The following is a 16,293-nucleotide window of genomic DNA, read 5'->3' on the forward strand; positions in this document are numbered from 1 at the left end:
TATTTTATTACTCTGGTATTTGATCCTAGATCGTTTTTTCTCTTCAGTGAGACATTTTCCCTTTTGTACATTGATTTTCCCAGTGTCAAAAAGGGAATCAGGAGATCTAGCTTGTGAAGAAAACAGCTCAGTTCAACTGTAAAGTATAACCTTGACTGAGACAGTTTTTTTCTACTCTATATAGGTAAGCATTTGAACAATGTTGAACAAAAACATTTGAACAAAAGCTAAAAGGCCCTTTGCGACTGACCTGAACACATTGGCCCAATTAATTTACTTTAATAGTGTAAGAAATGAGATTTGAAAACTTTTTAAAGAAGGCTTCAGAATGACAATGTTTGCATTCATAGCATCGATGAGAGCAGAAGAAAAATCATCTCATCACTTACAAAAGGAAAGAGGAGAGAGAAAAACGCACAGTTGATTTTCATAAACAGCTGTGTTGATTTGAATAAAGGAAAAAAGCTTCAGAGATAAATGAATTCTTGATAAAGAATAACATCTATTTCCTTAGGTCCTTGCAAAATATATATATATATTGAACCCCCACTAGCTGTTAAAAAGGAAGAAACAGCTACAGTCACACATTGCTCCCAGAAGCACGAAGCTGAAGCCTGAAGATGACGAATGAGACTTCGTTGAAACATCGCCAAGACACTTCCAATTTTACGCGGGAGAAAACCTGAATAACCAAAGATCTACATATATATATATGTATATGTATATGTATATATGTATGTATATATATATATATATATATATATATATATATATATATATATATATATGTTTTCTGAGGTTTTCACGGGTGTTTGTATATAGGTCTTTGGTTGTCCAAACGAGTCCCTAACACGAGGAATGACACCAGACCCACACTCACAAGGTCCACACAGGATGTCACCACCGCACATCCACCCAGAAAGCAGACCCAAACCCACACTGATCATGAAGCACGACCAAGGACCAGAAGCCAGACCGCAGCTGCAACATTAGCCATTTCAAACCCCTCCAATCCATTCATGCAGCAGACTGACACCCACTATGAAGATGTAGCACGACCACAAAGCCAAACAACAGCTATGCAGCTCACCAGCTCAAATCCCCCTGCAGCACAGACTAGACTGAGCACAACCAAGCCCCCACCAACACAGGACACACCCCCATCCAATCAGAGCACAGAAAAACCCCCATCCAATCAGAGCACAGCCAAGCTCCCACCCAATCAGTTCAAACCCCCACTAGCTGTTAAAAGGAAGAAACAGCTGCGATCACACATTGCTCCCAGAAGCACAAAGCTGAAGCCTGAAGATGACGAATGAGACTTCGTCGAAACGTCGCCAAGACACTTCCAATTTTACACTTTCTGGACCGGGATGCCCTATGCACGGTCACTCACGCACTCGTGACGTCTCGCCTGGATTACTGCAATGCTCTCTACATGGGGCTCCCCTTGAAGGGCATCCGGAGGCTGCAGTTAGTCCAGAATGCGGCTGCGTGGGTGATAGATGGGGCCCCCCGTGGCTCCCGTATAACACCCATCCTGCGCAGGCTGCACTGGCTACCTGTGGCTTTCCGGGTGCGCTTCAAGGTTCTGGTGACCACCTTTAAAGCGCTCCATGGCATTGGGCCGGGTTACTTACGGGACCGCCTACTGCTACCGAATATCTCTCACCGACCCGTGCGCTCTCACAGAGAGGGTCTCCTCAGGGTGCCGTCAGCGCGGCAATGTCGTCTGGCGACACCCAGGGGAAGGGCCTTCTCTGTGGGGGCCCCCACCCTCTGGAATGAACTACCCCCCGGACTTCGTCAGCTTTCGGACCTCTGGACCTTCCGCCGCGGGCTTAAAACATATTTATTTAACTGTGCAGGACTGAGCTAGATTTTAAATTATCGGTTTTAAATTGGGTTTTATTCTATATTTTTAATTCTAAATTAACGGGCTTTTTAGAATAAGTTTTTTAATTGTTTTTTATATTGTATTTATGTGTTTTTAAATGCCTGTACACCGCCCTGAGTCCTTCGGGAGATAGGGCGGTATATAAATTTGATTAAATAAATAAATAAATAAATAAATACACGGGAGAAAACCCGAACAACCAAAGACCTATATATATATATATATATATATATATATATATATATATATATATATATATATATATATATATATTTATATATATATATATATATATATATATTTATTTAAAATCTTTTTTTTTCTTTTTCTACTCAAGCAAAAAACAACAAAAAAGCATTCAGGTTAATATAACATTTCACACAAAAATTGAAGGTTTTTCCAGGAATGCAACAACACTAAATTAATCAAAGTCCCTGGAGATACAGTATTTGATTATAGCAGCTCTTGGTGCTTACTACTGTATAGCAATAGATTCCAGACTGCATCTATTAACAGATGACAAAGTTTCTGTCGAGGACACATCTTTGCAATGGCAAATACTACAGAATTTTTCCAGTGTTGTGATTACTCACCGAAGCCAAGTCAAAGAGCTAAAATACAATACAGCCATCATGCCCTCTCAAGAAAACTTCGAGGCAATGTCTTTTTTTTTTTTAAATAGAAGAGAAAGATATGAAAAAGAGAAGTGGAAGCAATGGATAGAAACTAATTAAGAAGAGAAACAATCTAGAACTAAGGAGAAATTTCCTGATAGAACAATTAATCAGTTGGACAGCTTCCCTTCAGAAATTGTGAGTGCTCTGACATTGGAGGTTTTAAGAAGGGACTAGATAGCCATTCGTCTAAAACGGTATAGGGTTGGCCTAAACATCCTCCAAGGTCCCTTCCAACTCTTATTCTGTTAAGTTCTGTGTCTTCCAAAACTTTGTTATAAACCATATTGCACAATGTATTGTCTTAGAAAAGATGAATTATGAAAGCAAATCTGATGACTAAGTATATTACCATATTGGGTCATGAGCAAAGATGAGTTTATACCATTACGGGTAGTCTCGACTTATAACCATAACTAAGTCCAAAGTTACAGTGGTAAATCATTGTTAAGCAGGTCACCACATAACGGGGTGTGTGATTTTACCACCTTTTTTTTGCGGTGGTAGTTAAGTGAAAGCATTTTACCTAGTGGACATTTTTAGTTGGAAACTGGAAGTAAACATCAGAAATCAGAAAAAACAAAAAACAAAACAAAAAAAAACCCTATCAAAAATGATTGTCATGTGATTGTGGGATGCTGCAAGCAGTCATAAAGTAAGTCAGTTGCCAAGCATTCAAAATCCAATCGTGTGTGTGTGTTTGTGTGTGTATCACAATTTTAATTCCAAAATTGTTTGTGTGGCCATTCTAACTTCAAGCTTGGAGGGGTGTGTGCATCTATTGTAACTTCAAACAACCGTTAAGCTATTGGTCATATTCTGAGGACAACCTCCAGTTCAAATAAAATATCTTAGGAATTGCGAAATTCACTATAAGAAGGAAGTGTAAAAAGGAGTTAATGTTCCTTGACCAAACAATCAGAGGAAAGTCTGGGTTTAGTTCTGAGATTAGATAAAGGACATAGGTTTCTGTATCTAGGTATTTTTTATTAATGTTTATTATTCATTTATTTTGATTTACCTTCACACCATCTTGGCTTCTTAATATATTAGCCCTGTTATTCATTTATGGAACTGGAAAATCATTAACTACCCTTAAGGTGACCTCTCAAGCAGGTTCTAAATCACCTGATTATATTGGCCCTAGTTAGATTTGAATATTGATTTTTTTTTTCACAGAATGAATAGAATAGAATAGAATTTTATGTCAGGTTTTATTTTATTTAATGTCAGGTTGTTTTGAAGCTTACAGGAGTTTTTTAGTTTAAGAATAGAAAAAAAGTAAGATATCATCTTCCCCATATCTAGTTTTGCAATTCCAGGAACACCCAACCTGTTTTCCAGCCAGAAATTTAAAAGCCAAGTGAGACTTTTCCAGTTTCAGTATTTGTATTTGAACATTGCCTGAAGTCCTTTGCAAAGCAAATAGAAGTGCTTCCAGACAAGATTTGCATTCCACAGTCAACTCTGGATCAAGTAAGGGGCGTGCATAAGAGCACAAACGTGCCTATCGTTCCTGTCCTATTGTTTCTTTCCCTATATATATATATATGCTTATACTTCCTTGTTTCTCATCATATATATGTTTATATATTATATAATCTTTTTGTGTGATGCTTGTGTATATTGTTATGACAAAATTAAACAAATAAAATAAAAATAAAAAAGTAGATAATTTTTACAATGGTTCCAGATATTATTACTTTTCCTTTGTTTCTTCCCTGCATTTTTCCACAACTTTTTTTCCTATTAAAAATATGCAAGATTTACTAAAAACCCATTAATAATTATAGCCCCAAAAACTTTTATTCTGGAAAACAGTCTGGGATTATAGGATGTTTGTCAGGGGCTCCTTACTAGATAAAATGAGATGGAAAAACTTTCTTTTTGAGAGACATTTGAAATCTGGTGGATTAGATTATCAAGAAATAGAAAGCAGGAAACCGGATTGGTGAGGCTTGTTTTTGGCAACAAGCATTATAGGAGACTGGAAAGAACATTTCCTGGTGGTTTAAAGTAAAAAAACCACATCTATATGCTACTAAAACCTTTATTCCTGTAATCTTTAACTAGATGAAACACTGCATCAAAGGGCAATTTTTGAATCAAAGTATCTCAAATTTACACAATGCATTTAAAATTTGAGATCCATTATTCTCATGTAAATAAGGCAAATTTTATAAAACATTTTCTGATAGTAGCCTGAATTCCTAGGATTTAGCCTGTGAAGACAAAGTGTTTGTTTAAGCTAGTGCTATGGTCAAAAAATATGGGGTTTTTTTTTAATCAAGGCTACAATATCTCAATCCAGTTTATAGAATTTATACCAGTTCTCTAATATAGTTCTTGTCTTACCCCAAAATCCAAATCTTATATATTCCATCATATCTAGAAGGCACCAAATCAAAGAAGGTTCTTTTGAAGAGAACCAGGATTCTCTCTCTCTCTCTCTCTTTTGGCTCCTGATTGGTTGGACTAGTCCTTGCAGTTTCTTGACAAGATTTTGGAAGTGTTTTGCCATTGCATTCATCCTAGAGAGAGTGACTGACCCAAGATCATCTAGCTCAGTTTGTGTCTAAGGCAGGACTAGAACTCCCGGTCTCCTGGTTTTTGTCTGATGCCTTAACCACCACACCAACCTGGCTCTCTTTAGAGCAGGGGTCCCCAACCTTGGCAACTTTAAGACTTGTGGACTTCAACTCCCAGAATGCTGGGAGTTGGAGTCCACAAATCTTAAAGTTGCCAAGGTTGAAGACCCTTACTTTAGAGAGTCCTTTAGATAAAATATGAAAACTGCAACGGTTTGCACTACAAAAAATAACATTCGGGCAATTGCAACTACCTGCACTAAAAACGATTCAGATGACCTCTAATATTCTATTGACCTCACCCCATTCCTAAGAGGTCTATAAGGGGCGTGCATAAGAGCACAAGAGTGCCTACCGTTCCTGTCCTATAGTTTCCTTTCGTTATATCCAATTAATTTAGTTATTACATACTCATACTTATATATATACTTATATATTGTATAGTTATTTCATGCTTATGCTTATATATACTGTGTGACTAAATAAATAAATAAATAAATAAACAACGAACAATAGAATAGAATAGAATAGAATTTTATTGGCCAAGTGTGATTGGACACACAAGGAATTTGTCTTGGTGCATATGCTCTCAGTGTACATAAAAGAAAAAATACGTTCATCAAGGTACAACATTTACAACACAATTGATGATCAATATATCAATATAAATCATAAGGATTGCCAGCAACAAGTTATAGTCATACAGTCATAAGTGGAAAGAGATTGGCGATGGGAACTATGAAACGATTAATAGTAGTGCAGATTCAGTAAATAGTCTGACAGTGTTGAGGGAATTATTTGTTTAGCAGAGTGATGGCCTTCCGGAAAAAACTGTTCTTGTGTCTAGTTGTTCTGGTGTGCAGTGCTCTATAGCGTCGTTTTGAGGGTAGGAGTTGAAACAGTTTATATCCAGGATGCGAGGGATCTGCAAATATTTTCACGAATAGAATAGAATAGAATAGAATAGAATAGAATAGAATAGAATAGAATAGAATAGAATAGAATTTTTTATTGGCCAACTGTGATTGGACACACAAGGAGTTTGTCTTGGTGCATATGCTCTCAGTGTACATAAAAAAAAAAGATACGTTCAATTGATGGTCAATATACAAACAAATATACAATATACAAACAAATATACAAACAAACAAACAAACCCTACCAACCACCATCACCAAGAAAGAATAGGAGGGTGAGGACCAATTTAGATGCACTGGCCCTTACGACTTTTATGTTTCCACATTTGCATCATTTATCCTCACTAAGCGTCCCCGAATAAGCCCTGTAAGATCGTGAATCGCAGATTTCTGCAGAGACCGATCAACCCACTTAGGGAAGGCTAAATACCGCCTTCTGTGCCTACAAGGCATCATGGGAGTTGTAGTTCTGTGATATAGCGGCGACCGACGTCGCTCGAAAATCACGCTCATGCGACCGCGCCACGCTTGCCCCTTCCGCGAAACCCCTTTCGGGAATTGTAGTTCTTTCCCTGTCTCTTCCCAGTCGCCTTTGCTGCTTCCGTTGCCGACAGAAACTATGCCGGGGAGCCGGGGTGGGAAGCCCCGAGAAGCCGCCAACCCCGCCATTGGGGGTGGGACGGAGTCGGTGACAGAACGAGTCCTCCGGGAGGCCCACTCCCTTTATGTGCACCCGGGTCATGGTGAGAGCTGAGGGTTTAGGATGAAAAGAAGGGGGGGACGCTTTCTTTTTTTTGGGGGGGTGAAACAACATACCAAGTGTCAGCATAACTTCCCCGCTTTGTTCCCAGGTTTGGTGTCCATAGGAGAGCGCCTGGGACTGACCCTGCTTCCCCCTCGCCGTAGAGTGACGGTCATGGTGATGGGCAACCACAGTGCTGGGAAGAGCAGCTTTATCAACTGGTGAGCTGAAGGGGAATGTCAGAAAATTGATCAAAACTGAGAATGGCACCATTAGGATATGGAACCAAGGGGTGTTGGTATAAGTGCAGGGCATTCTGGGCAAATCTTAACAGAGAAGGTGATACGGCACATGGCATTCTGGGAAAATCCTAGAAAGTTATCCATAGCAGGGGTCTCCAACCTTGGCAACTTTAAGACTTATGGACTTCAACTCCCAGAATTACTCAGCCAGCTTTGCTTTGCTGGCTGAGGAATTCTGGGAGTTGAAGTCCACAAGTCTTAAAGTTGCCAAGGTTGGCGACCCCTGATCCATAGTACAGGTAATCTTCAACTTATGACCACAGTTGAGCCCAAAACTTATATTGTTAAGTGAGACATTAGTTAAATGAATTTTGCCCCACTTTACGAGTTTTCCTGCCACGTTAAGTGAATTGCTCCAGTTGTTAAGTTAGCCACACAGTTGTTAACGTTAGTCACACAGTTGTTAAATGGTTGTAAGTGTGAAAAATGATCATAAGTCACTTTTTTCACTGATGTTATAATTTTGAATGGTCACTAAATGAATCGAAAACTACCTGTATAAGAAGTTGCAGGCAACCTGTAAGTTGTGGGAGAGTTTAGGTCTTGCAAAAATTGTTGCTTCCAATTTATTTTAACTATAATATCTGGTAAAAAATGGTGAAATTATTGTTTATTAGTTTCCATCGGTGATTAATAAGGGGTTTATTATATTGGGGAAAGACTTCCATTTAAGATGGCAATCTGAAAAGCTGAACCTCTCAATAGCTCCTCTGAGAAAAAAAACCTCCACTCATATACTTCTGCCCAAGTTTATGTCAAAAGAAATGATTAAAGGCTACTTTGAAAAGATGCACGAACAAACTGAGTGCAGTTTATCCATTATACTGAATATGATCTGGAAGAGTTAACATTTTTACATCTAGTTTTAAAACAGGGAAAGGGATTGTAATCCATAGACGCCTAAATTATTGTGTCATTGATGCAAATGATGCTGATGTAATGGAAGAACAAATAGGTGTTGAGACACTTGTTAGCAATTTATCAACCCAGGACATTTCAGGAAATTGCCTCTGAATGTGTTGTAATACTGTACTTCCCACCTTCAGTTCAGATTTGGCCATATTTTGCACACAAAGAAGAAAAAGATTCTATCTTGGTTTTCTTGACATATTTGTGCAGGTATGTGGAGGAACACATCCAACGTACTGGGGTTGCTATTGAGACTCAGGGCTTCACCTTCATCACCAGTGGAAAGAAGCGAGAATCTCTCACGGTGAGATGTACAAAGAGACTCGATTTTTTGCATGTATTGATGTTATGGCTATTGCTATTGCATGTATTGATGTTATGGCTATTGCTATTTAACCAGTAAGACTTGCTCTTCTTCAATATGGTAACCACTGCCCTTCCTTCTTAGGCAGTGAATTTTTCCTGTTCTCCAGTTTTGTTTTGCTTTGTTTCATTTTCCTATCAGCAGCCAATCTATATGCAATCATTGAATAGGTTTACATAAAGGTAGTTAAAAATTCCTCTCCCCTACATTTCTCACTCCCTTAAAAAAGCCTAGGTTTAACCAACCTGCTGATGTTCTCTTCCTTCGCATGGATGGTGGAGATTTGGTTGGGGAGCTACAATTCTAGCAGTCTTAATCACAATAAGCAGTGATAAAAATGCAGAAAGTTGTGTTTCACAACATTTGGAAGGCCACACATTTCTCACCACCTAGACTATGCAGTGAGTTTGCTGGTGATTTAGAACAAGCATGTGACTTAGCCCCTAGTATAGGGTCACATGTTATTCAGATGTTTGGACTTGCAAACATTACTTCAGACAGGCATGTTTTATGTGTCCAAAGAGACACATAATGCATGAGACACAATAAAATTAATATTTAATTAATTCAATTGTAATAAGTTGCACTTATTTTTGTCCTGGGCCCATTTAGCTTTTGAGCATATACACTGACATCCCATATAAAAGATCAAAGGTAACCTTCAGCCTTGAAATAGTCATGCACACTTGCTAAATAGAACTTGTCTAATTACTTAAAAGCTATCACCTACTGCCATATTAATATCACATATGCTAAAGCCTTCTGTTTCTCCACTTCTTTTCTGCAGGGCAATGCTACACTCCACCTCTACCCTCATTTTCAGATTTTGCAGAACTTCAAAGGTTAGTTGCAGACTGAAGATAAATCAACTTTTAATTCGGAACAGTGTTGTGTAGCCTGAATGAATTTTGCCTTTGATCAGGAAGCTGACATTTAAAAGTTGGGGTAATTGATCATTGGCAGCTTGCCTGTAATAATGCATGTAGGTAATGGTGTCTGGTTTTATGATTATTAGAAGGAAAATATGGTGTTTGTTAGTAAAGAAGCTGCTAGTAAATTTTAACATTCCGCTCTTTATCATTCATTTAGGAGTGCCAGAATACCTGAGTACTGAGATTTGTACCACCAAGCAGAAACAGTTTCCTCTGATCACATTTCTTGATACTCCAGGCTTGGTGGATGGTGATATGAAATACCCTTTTGATGTGGAGAGAGCACTGATCTGGTTTGGTGAGTATAGCTTCAGGAAATTGTCTTGGTTCCTGAAGAATGATTCTATTAAATAGGAGCCTGGCCTCAGGAAGTCTTGAAAACACATTTCCCAAGTCATCCTAGCCCTCAAAACTAAATAAATATGCCTGAGAAAGGTTGAATCAGAAGATGGATAAATATAGGTAACCCAGGAATGGTTTCAGTCTTAGGAAAAATCCTTGAAAGAGCTATTTTAGGTTCTGGAAGAAAATACAGGCATGGTGATGGGAGAACCGATTTTAGCACAGGGCATTTTCTACTGTAGTAGCTCTTAGCTTGAAAGAAATTGTTTACTGATTTATTATTTCCATATGAATTTTCTCCCAATGTTATATAGCACCCTAAGTCCTTCCCTTGTAATCTTGTTCAGGCCAACTCTGCGATCTCATCCTGGTCTTCTTTGATCCCATGGGGCAAGCTCTTTGCAAACGCACCTTAAACATAGTGGAGAAGATCAATGAAGAGCACGGAGACAAGTTACACTTTTATCTGAGCAAAGCTGATGAGGCAGGCGCTGAGGGTGACAGACAGGTAGAAAGTCTCCCATGGATAATGGGGTGGGGAATGGCCCTGTCATGGAACAGAAGGAATTAAGAATGGCAGTTTGTAAAATCGTGTGTGTGTGTGTGATCTTTTTCTTTTTGTCTGACAGAGGGTGTTGATGCAAATTGTTCAAGAACTTTGTAAACGCCCTGGCCTCAATAAATGTGGGTTTGACATGCCTACAATTTACATTCCCAACCCCAGTAAGGTGAGTGACAAGCTTGGAGTTATTTTAGATATAAGATTGAAGCAGAAGTCATGATTAATCCAGACTTCTGGAAGGATGGGTGAGCCTTGGGATGGACGGAAGAGAAAAGCTTGTTGGTCAGCAGCTTATGAGGATGTGGAACAAACTGGGACTGAAAATAGGATGCTGATAGATTCTGTGCAAAATGGTGATATGGGTTTTGCACTCACCCTTAGCCGAGTCGGTGCGTTAATCAGATTGAGGAGGTCTGTCGCACCATTGAGAAGACCATCAGCCAGACTGTGCAGCATACACTCAATGCCTTGGAAAGGGATTGCCGGCTCATTGAAGAGGCCACACAGCGTTTGCTAGAGGATGACAAGTAAGAACATACCATTGTGGGAATGGGAGACTTGACATCTGAGAGGTCCTACCATTTACAACAAAAGAGGGATAATATATCAGATCCCAGATAGAAAATTGGGTGTGTGAATTTGTATATAAGATGGCAAATTGAGTCACCTTGTGGTGAGATGGGTGGCAAATTTAATTAATTAATTAATAAGTAAAATAAATTGAGACCTGGGTGGAAAATTCTGAGTTAACAGCTGTTGAGAGATAAATAAAGGATTGCTGTGGAAGAAAAATTGAATAGAAAGTGAGTAGACAATGTATTGAAAGCATGCTGTTAAGCTATTAGCTTGACCTTTCTCAAAGGATTTTTGTGTAATTTACAGCACAGTCTTGCTCACATTTACTTGGAAATTAATCCCACAGAAATGGAGCGTTATAAGTGCCTAGAATTGTAATGTAGACTAATAATCTAGACTCTTTTAAAGGAAGGCTGGTTCAACTATTTCAAATGTAATTGGGACTGGAAGGTTCTGGCTGCTGACCTTCACTTTAAAAGGGGTAAGAAGATTTATAGTTAGATTAAAAAAAAATCCTAGGAGACTAATATTTGGGAGAGTTTTGAAGGTAGTAGGCTATTTCTAGGGGAATGCAGGATTTAATGCTATTCAGCTAAATTTCTTCCCAAATCCTATATGCTGACTTTGCTTTGCTATTTTTTCTGTTACTCAGAGAGGCCAGAAACAGTAACTTCCGTGCTTTCTTCCGTGGGATACTTCTGGGCATAACGGGCTGCCTATTGCCTATTTTTCTTCTTCTGACATTGATATTTGGCACAACATTTGCTCGCCAACTGTGGGCCTTGGTCTTGGGGGAGAAACAAAGCCAGGCCCTGGAACTATACATAGTGAGTACTTTGGTGTCTGTTCCTTAGGGTCCCAAAAGCACCTTTTTCTCACTTTACAGTAGCCCTCAATTAAGCCTTTTTCTACTTTGCATAGAAAAAATGGTGCAGGACGTTGGATTCCATAACCTTAGAGTCTCAGCTTTCATGCCTTGAGGGTGTGGAAAACAGGTTTTTCTAGCCTCACATCCACAAAGCAACAGAACCTGATGGGTAGGATTTTAAAACATACAACTTCTAAAATCTGCAGAACGAGAGAGAAAACAGCACAAAATCTAAGGAACATATGTTATACACTAATAATTAAGAATGGCCCACTATTGCAAAATTCAGAATCCTGGATTTCTCTTCCTTCCTTCCTTCCTTCCTTCCTTCCTTCCTTCCTTCCTTCCTTCCTTCCTTCCTTCCTTCCTTCCTTTCTCTCTCTCTCCCTCCCTCCCTCCCTCCCTCCCTCCCCCACTTTCTTTCTTTACAGGAGAAATATATAATAATCAAGTTTTTGATTCTTACACCAATAGAAATAGAAATGTCTAAAGCCTGCTGTAAGTAGAACGGATAATAGTCTATAGCAGGGGTGTCAAACTCAAGATCCACGGGCCGGATCCAGCCCACGATATGGTTGGATCTGGCCCGCGTGGTCATCCTGGTCTACCCAGTGGGAAGAGGAAAGATCAGGCCAACATAACTTCGGCCCAGTCTACCCAATGCGAAGAGGAAAGATGCCAGCAGTTTGGAGAGTGGTGTCAAGCTGGTCATGTCCACCCAGTTGGCCACGCCCATGCAGTCAGCCATGCCCCACTGCCCCGCCCCCCAAAGTCAACCACAGTCCTGATGTGGCCCTCAATGAAATTGAGTTTGACACCCCTGGCCTAGAGTAATAGGGTAAGAATCCCAAGAATAACTTCATGATTCATTGCATAACTAGCAAAACCACAGTTGAGTAACCTTTATTTCTCTTGTCTTCCTTCTCTAAATTTATAAAGTTTTGGCTATGGTTGGGGAAGTCTAGAAACAATCTAGAGAATGCCTATTTGTTATAGATACTTGCTGACTGCTTTAATTATAGTTAAGATAAGTGCTAATTATATATACAGGTAGTGCATGACATATGACCACAACTGAGCCCAGAATTTGTGTTGCTAAATGAGAAATGTATTAAGTGAGTTTCCCATTTTACGACTTTTCTTGCTACACTTGTTAAGTGGATCAATTTAGTTGTTAAATTAGTAACAATTAATTAACTGACTCTGGATTCCTCCATTGACTTCACTTGTCAGAATGTTGCAAAAGATGATCACTTGACCCCGGGACACTGCAACCGTCATAAAGATGAATCAGTTGTCAAGCATCCGAGTGTAAATCACGTTACTATGGGGATACTACAACAGTTGAAAGTGTGAAAAATGGTCATAAGTCATAACTGAAAAAGTGCCGTTATAACTTCAAACAGTCACTAAACAAACTGTTTTAAGTCAAAGATTACCTGTACATTATTGCCATAGAATTCAGATACTGTTGTCAGAAATGAATTTTAAAGTGGATAAAGTTATATTTTTCTCAGCTAATATCAAGTATACCATTTGTTCTTAATCCTAATTTTCAGCAGCCAGTTGCATCAGTCTGGAGTCTTGTCCCTGAAGATCAAACCTTAACGGTATTTTTTGGTCTTCTCTTCCTCTCGATTCTCTTCCTACTCTTGGCCAGCTACACTCTCAGGTAAGAGCATTCCTGTTTACCAGGAAGGGTTGTTTCCCTACACTCCTTACAATATTCCTTTGTATCTTTTGCCCCACTTAGAATGAAGCCCACTCTCTCCAAAAAGCAGAAGCGGCAGCTGGAAGATCGACGTGATTACGTGTTGGATGTGGTTTTGGCTAAGAAGGTTAATGCTTTGGGAACTTGGATGGGGTGGTTTGAAATTGTACCATAAGGCCTGGTACTTATTTTGTAGGAACTAAGTGGGCAGGGATACGAATCCTGTTTGGATTCTGTGGTGGCCAGAGAAAAGGGTTGAGTAGCACAGCCAATTTTAAAAAATTACACTGTTTCTCTGCAGAGAAAGCTCTATGAAGAATACCTTCGGCAGAGCATTGGTGAACAGGACTTGAGCTGAAACCAGCCTATTCTGAAGAGATTCCACACCCCTCTTCTCCCCCCTGCTCCCCCCATCAATACCCAGAGAAGAGCATTTACAACGGCAAGCTGTCGAAGTTTAGTTGATCCAATCCAGTTGCCATCTCTTTCACACCAGTTGGATAGGGATGGCATCCTGGGCTCTTTTGAACTGTGACTAACCATACTTCTAATGTCCTGCATCTGAAAGGATTGATTTTTTTTAAAAAAAAAATTTTTGGCTAATCTGTTTGCTGCCTGTGGATAGAATGATGTTTTCAGACTTATGAGGGGACTGTAGCGGCAAAGATTAACTCTGCATCTACCTGAACTTGGCTCCTGGTTTTAGGGATGGTAGAGCCTTACCTGATGTTAAAATAGGCAACTTTGTTTGCCCTGATCTGCTTTGTTGGTTCCTATCATAATGGGCAGATGTATTTGCATCACAACGTAACGGGCACCATTTCTGGATTGCTACCTTAGTCACTCAGTGATCTAAAGCGACAGTTTACATAAGCTTATTATGCTAAATGTAGCATAATTTTATCTGTCATTTGTAGAATACCTCATATTTCTAAATGTACCAGCATGCTATGGGCATGCAGATGACTGTATTCCCTTCCATTTCATATGAGCAAGTGCCTTTATGTGACCATCTCTTGGGAGTGAAAGATGGGACATGGTTCCTGGTAACAGTCTCTTCATTGTTTGGTCATAGCCCATCCAATGCCAGTACAGTACTTAACACTGTGAGATTTCCCCAAACCTGTGACCTAGGCTTTGTAATTTATTCAGCATCCCCTGGAACTGGGAACCCCAAGCTAGCTTCTCCTCCAATGCCAGGAAATAAAAGTCATGCTGAAACGAGGCCACTGTTTTGGCCAGTTCAGCTCACTTGATCTCACTGCCCTGTATTTATCAATTCTGGGATACCACCATTATCATGGCTGTATTTAGAAACAATATTTTGCTGACTCTTTTGAAATGCTGTGTATCAAATCCTTCTGAAGTTAGACTTCAGCTCCCATCAGCCTTAAGCAAAATAAGGTAGCTCATCATGTTATAGAGGTGACTTTACTGTGCAGAATTTTTAACAGGATCCTTAGTAAGTGTAACAAAAAAAAATTGAAACACATTTAACTTCTGGCTTCAATTTGAGCAAGAATTTCTGTTTGGGGATAGGAAAAGAGTTGACCCACATTAGCCTGGCTCTGGTAACCCATTAAGATAATTTTGGTAGCTCTTTATTCTTTGTTCCCTATCAAATTGGGGGTGGGGAGGATTAGTTTGCATTGTCTTTGCTTCTCTGCAGGCTCTCTTTCATCTTGGTGGCATGAGCTTCTGGAGAGTGGCAGAGATGAAGGTTGACAAACCAAGTTAAATATTTGCCAGAAGTTATTTAACATTTATTAGAATGCATCTCTTCTTGGGGCATCGAACTGACCTGAAATCAAAGGATTTACTTTTAATGCCATGTGCACCAGCAAATACTGCCAACTTACTTTGGGAGGGTAGAGGGAGGGATTTGAGTATTTAATAAAAGCTTATTGTAAAATCTGCCTCGGTTCTCTTCCTTCTGTTCTACTCAGTGTGAGAGTCTATGCTTCATTTCAAATAATTGCGAGAAAACAGTTAAGCCGATTTTATTTAGCATGAGAAAACACAAATGTGCATCTTAAGGAACTAAAGATTGAACATAATGCTATTCCCTCTATCCCAACATAGGTTTCTCTTGATCCATTGTCCTGCCCACTCCCCATTTCCCTAATTTATGTAAGGTTAGAATTGCTACAAACTCATTTTTCCCCATACTATAAAGTTTACTTATCTATCTTCACCCCTTTTTAAAGAGAAAAACAAACAAAAAAACCCTGGGCTTCTATTAATAACAGCATTTATAGATGAATCAGTTCCTCCCTCAGGATAAGTTTCAAAATTATTTAAGACATCACAATATCCTTTGATGTGATAAGAGTGGGGAGGAAGACTGAAGAAAAGAAAAAAAGTAAGCTTATGACAACTATTTGCTTTTCCAAGCCTAAGTGTGCAATCATTCCATTTGCTTTTCCAGAGTGAATAATGATTAAGGCAGTGGTTGTTGTTTTTTCCCCTGATGGTTTTGGGATGAATTGCAGCCTTCACTTTCACTTGCTCCTAATGTGAGCCATAAGACTGTTTACCATCTTCCGTAATTCAAGAAGCCACCAAATTACAGGGCGTCCATCCATCAGTCTCCGTATCCTCGTCGACATTGCCATGGTGTCCAGAACCTGAGTAGCAAACCAGATTCAGAGCTGTCGAGAGAGGAAAGAAAATGGTGAGTGATGGGTACAGCTTCTACCTTGGGAGGAAAATAAATGTTTGCAACCCACATGTGAACTGATAAAAATGGTTTAAGGTGTCCAATCTTAGCAGCTTTTAAGACTTGTGGACTTCAACTTCCAGAATTCCTCAGCCAGCATGGCTGGTTGGGGAATTCTGGGAGTTGAAGTCCACAAGTCTTAAAAGTTGCTAAGATTGGACACTCCTGGTTTAAGAGAAAAAATATATTG

At 39.4% G+C, this 16,293-nt stretch overlaps 1 protein-coding gene and 1 long non-coding RNA gene across 6 annotated transcripts; one reads left to right on the plus strand and one right to left on the minus strand.

The window, feature by feature from the left end:
• Positions 1–5,683: 5,683 nt before the first annotated feature.
• LOC131197272 (uncharacterized) lies at positions 5,684–16,037 on the minus strand. The gene is made up of 4 exons (XR_009154924.1): positions 15,922–16,037; positions 10,605–10,742; positions 6,893–7,044; positions 5,684–6,084 (listed from the first exon to the last, which is right to left on the minus strand). It is a non-coding gene; the product is annotated as an uncharacterized LOC131197272 (long non-coding RNA).
• LOC131197270 (uncharacterized) lies at positions 6,542–15,233 on the plus strand. 5 transcript variants are annotated; one of them, XM_058181096.1, is made up of 12 exons: positions 6,542–6,819; positions 6,928–7,039; positions 8,240–8,333; positions 9,181–9,235; positions 9,483–9,623; positions 10,015–10,175; positions 10,297–10,395; positions 10,611–10,756; positions 11,458–11,632; positions 13,233–13,345; positions 13,427–13,511; positions 13,686–15,233. In XM_058181096.1, the coding sequence occupies exons 1-12, from the start codon at positions 6,588–6,590 to the stop codon at positions 13,740–13,742; spliced, it is 1,470 nt and encodes a 489-aa protein (XP_058037079.1). In that variant the 5' UTR covers positions 6,542–6,587; the 3' UTR covers positions 13,743–15,233. The 5 variants fall into 5 exon arrangements, 2 of the variants coding, with proteins under 2 accessions (XP_058037079.1, XP_058037080.1); XM_058181097.1 differs by having other exon boundaries at positions 13,236–13,345; XR_009154921.1 differs by having other exon boundaries at positions 13,236–13,511; positions 13,686–13,749.
• Positions 16,038–16,293: the final 256 nt, after the last annotated feature.

Source organism: Ahaetulla prasina, chromosome 4 (assembly GCF_028640845.1).
Source record: "Ahaetulla prasina isolate Xishuangbanna chromosome 4, ASM2864084v1, whole genome shotgun sequence".
In the NCBI taxonomy this organism is placed as follows: domain Eukaryota; kingdom Metazoa; phylum Chordata; class Lepidosauria; order Squamata; family Colubridae; genus Ahaetulla; species Ahaetulla prasina.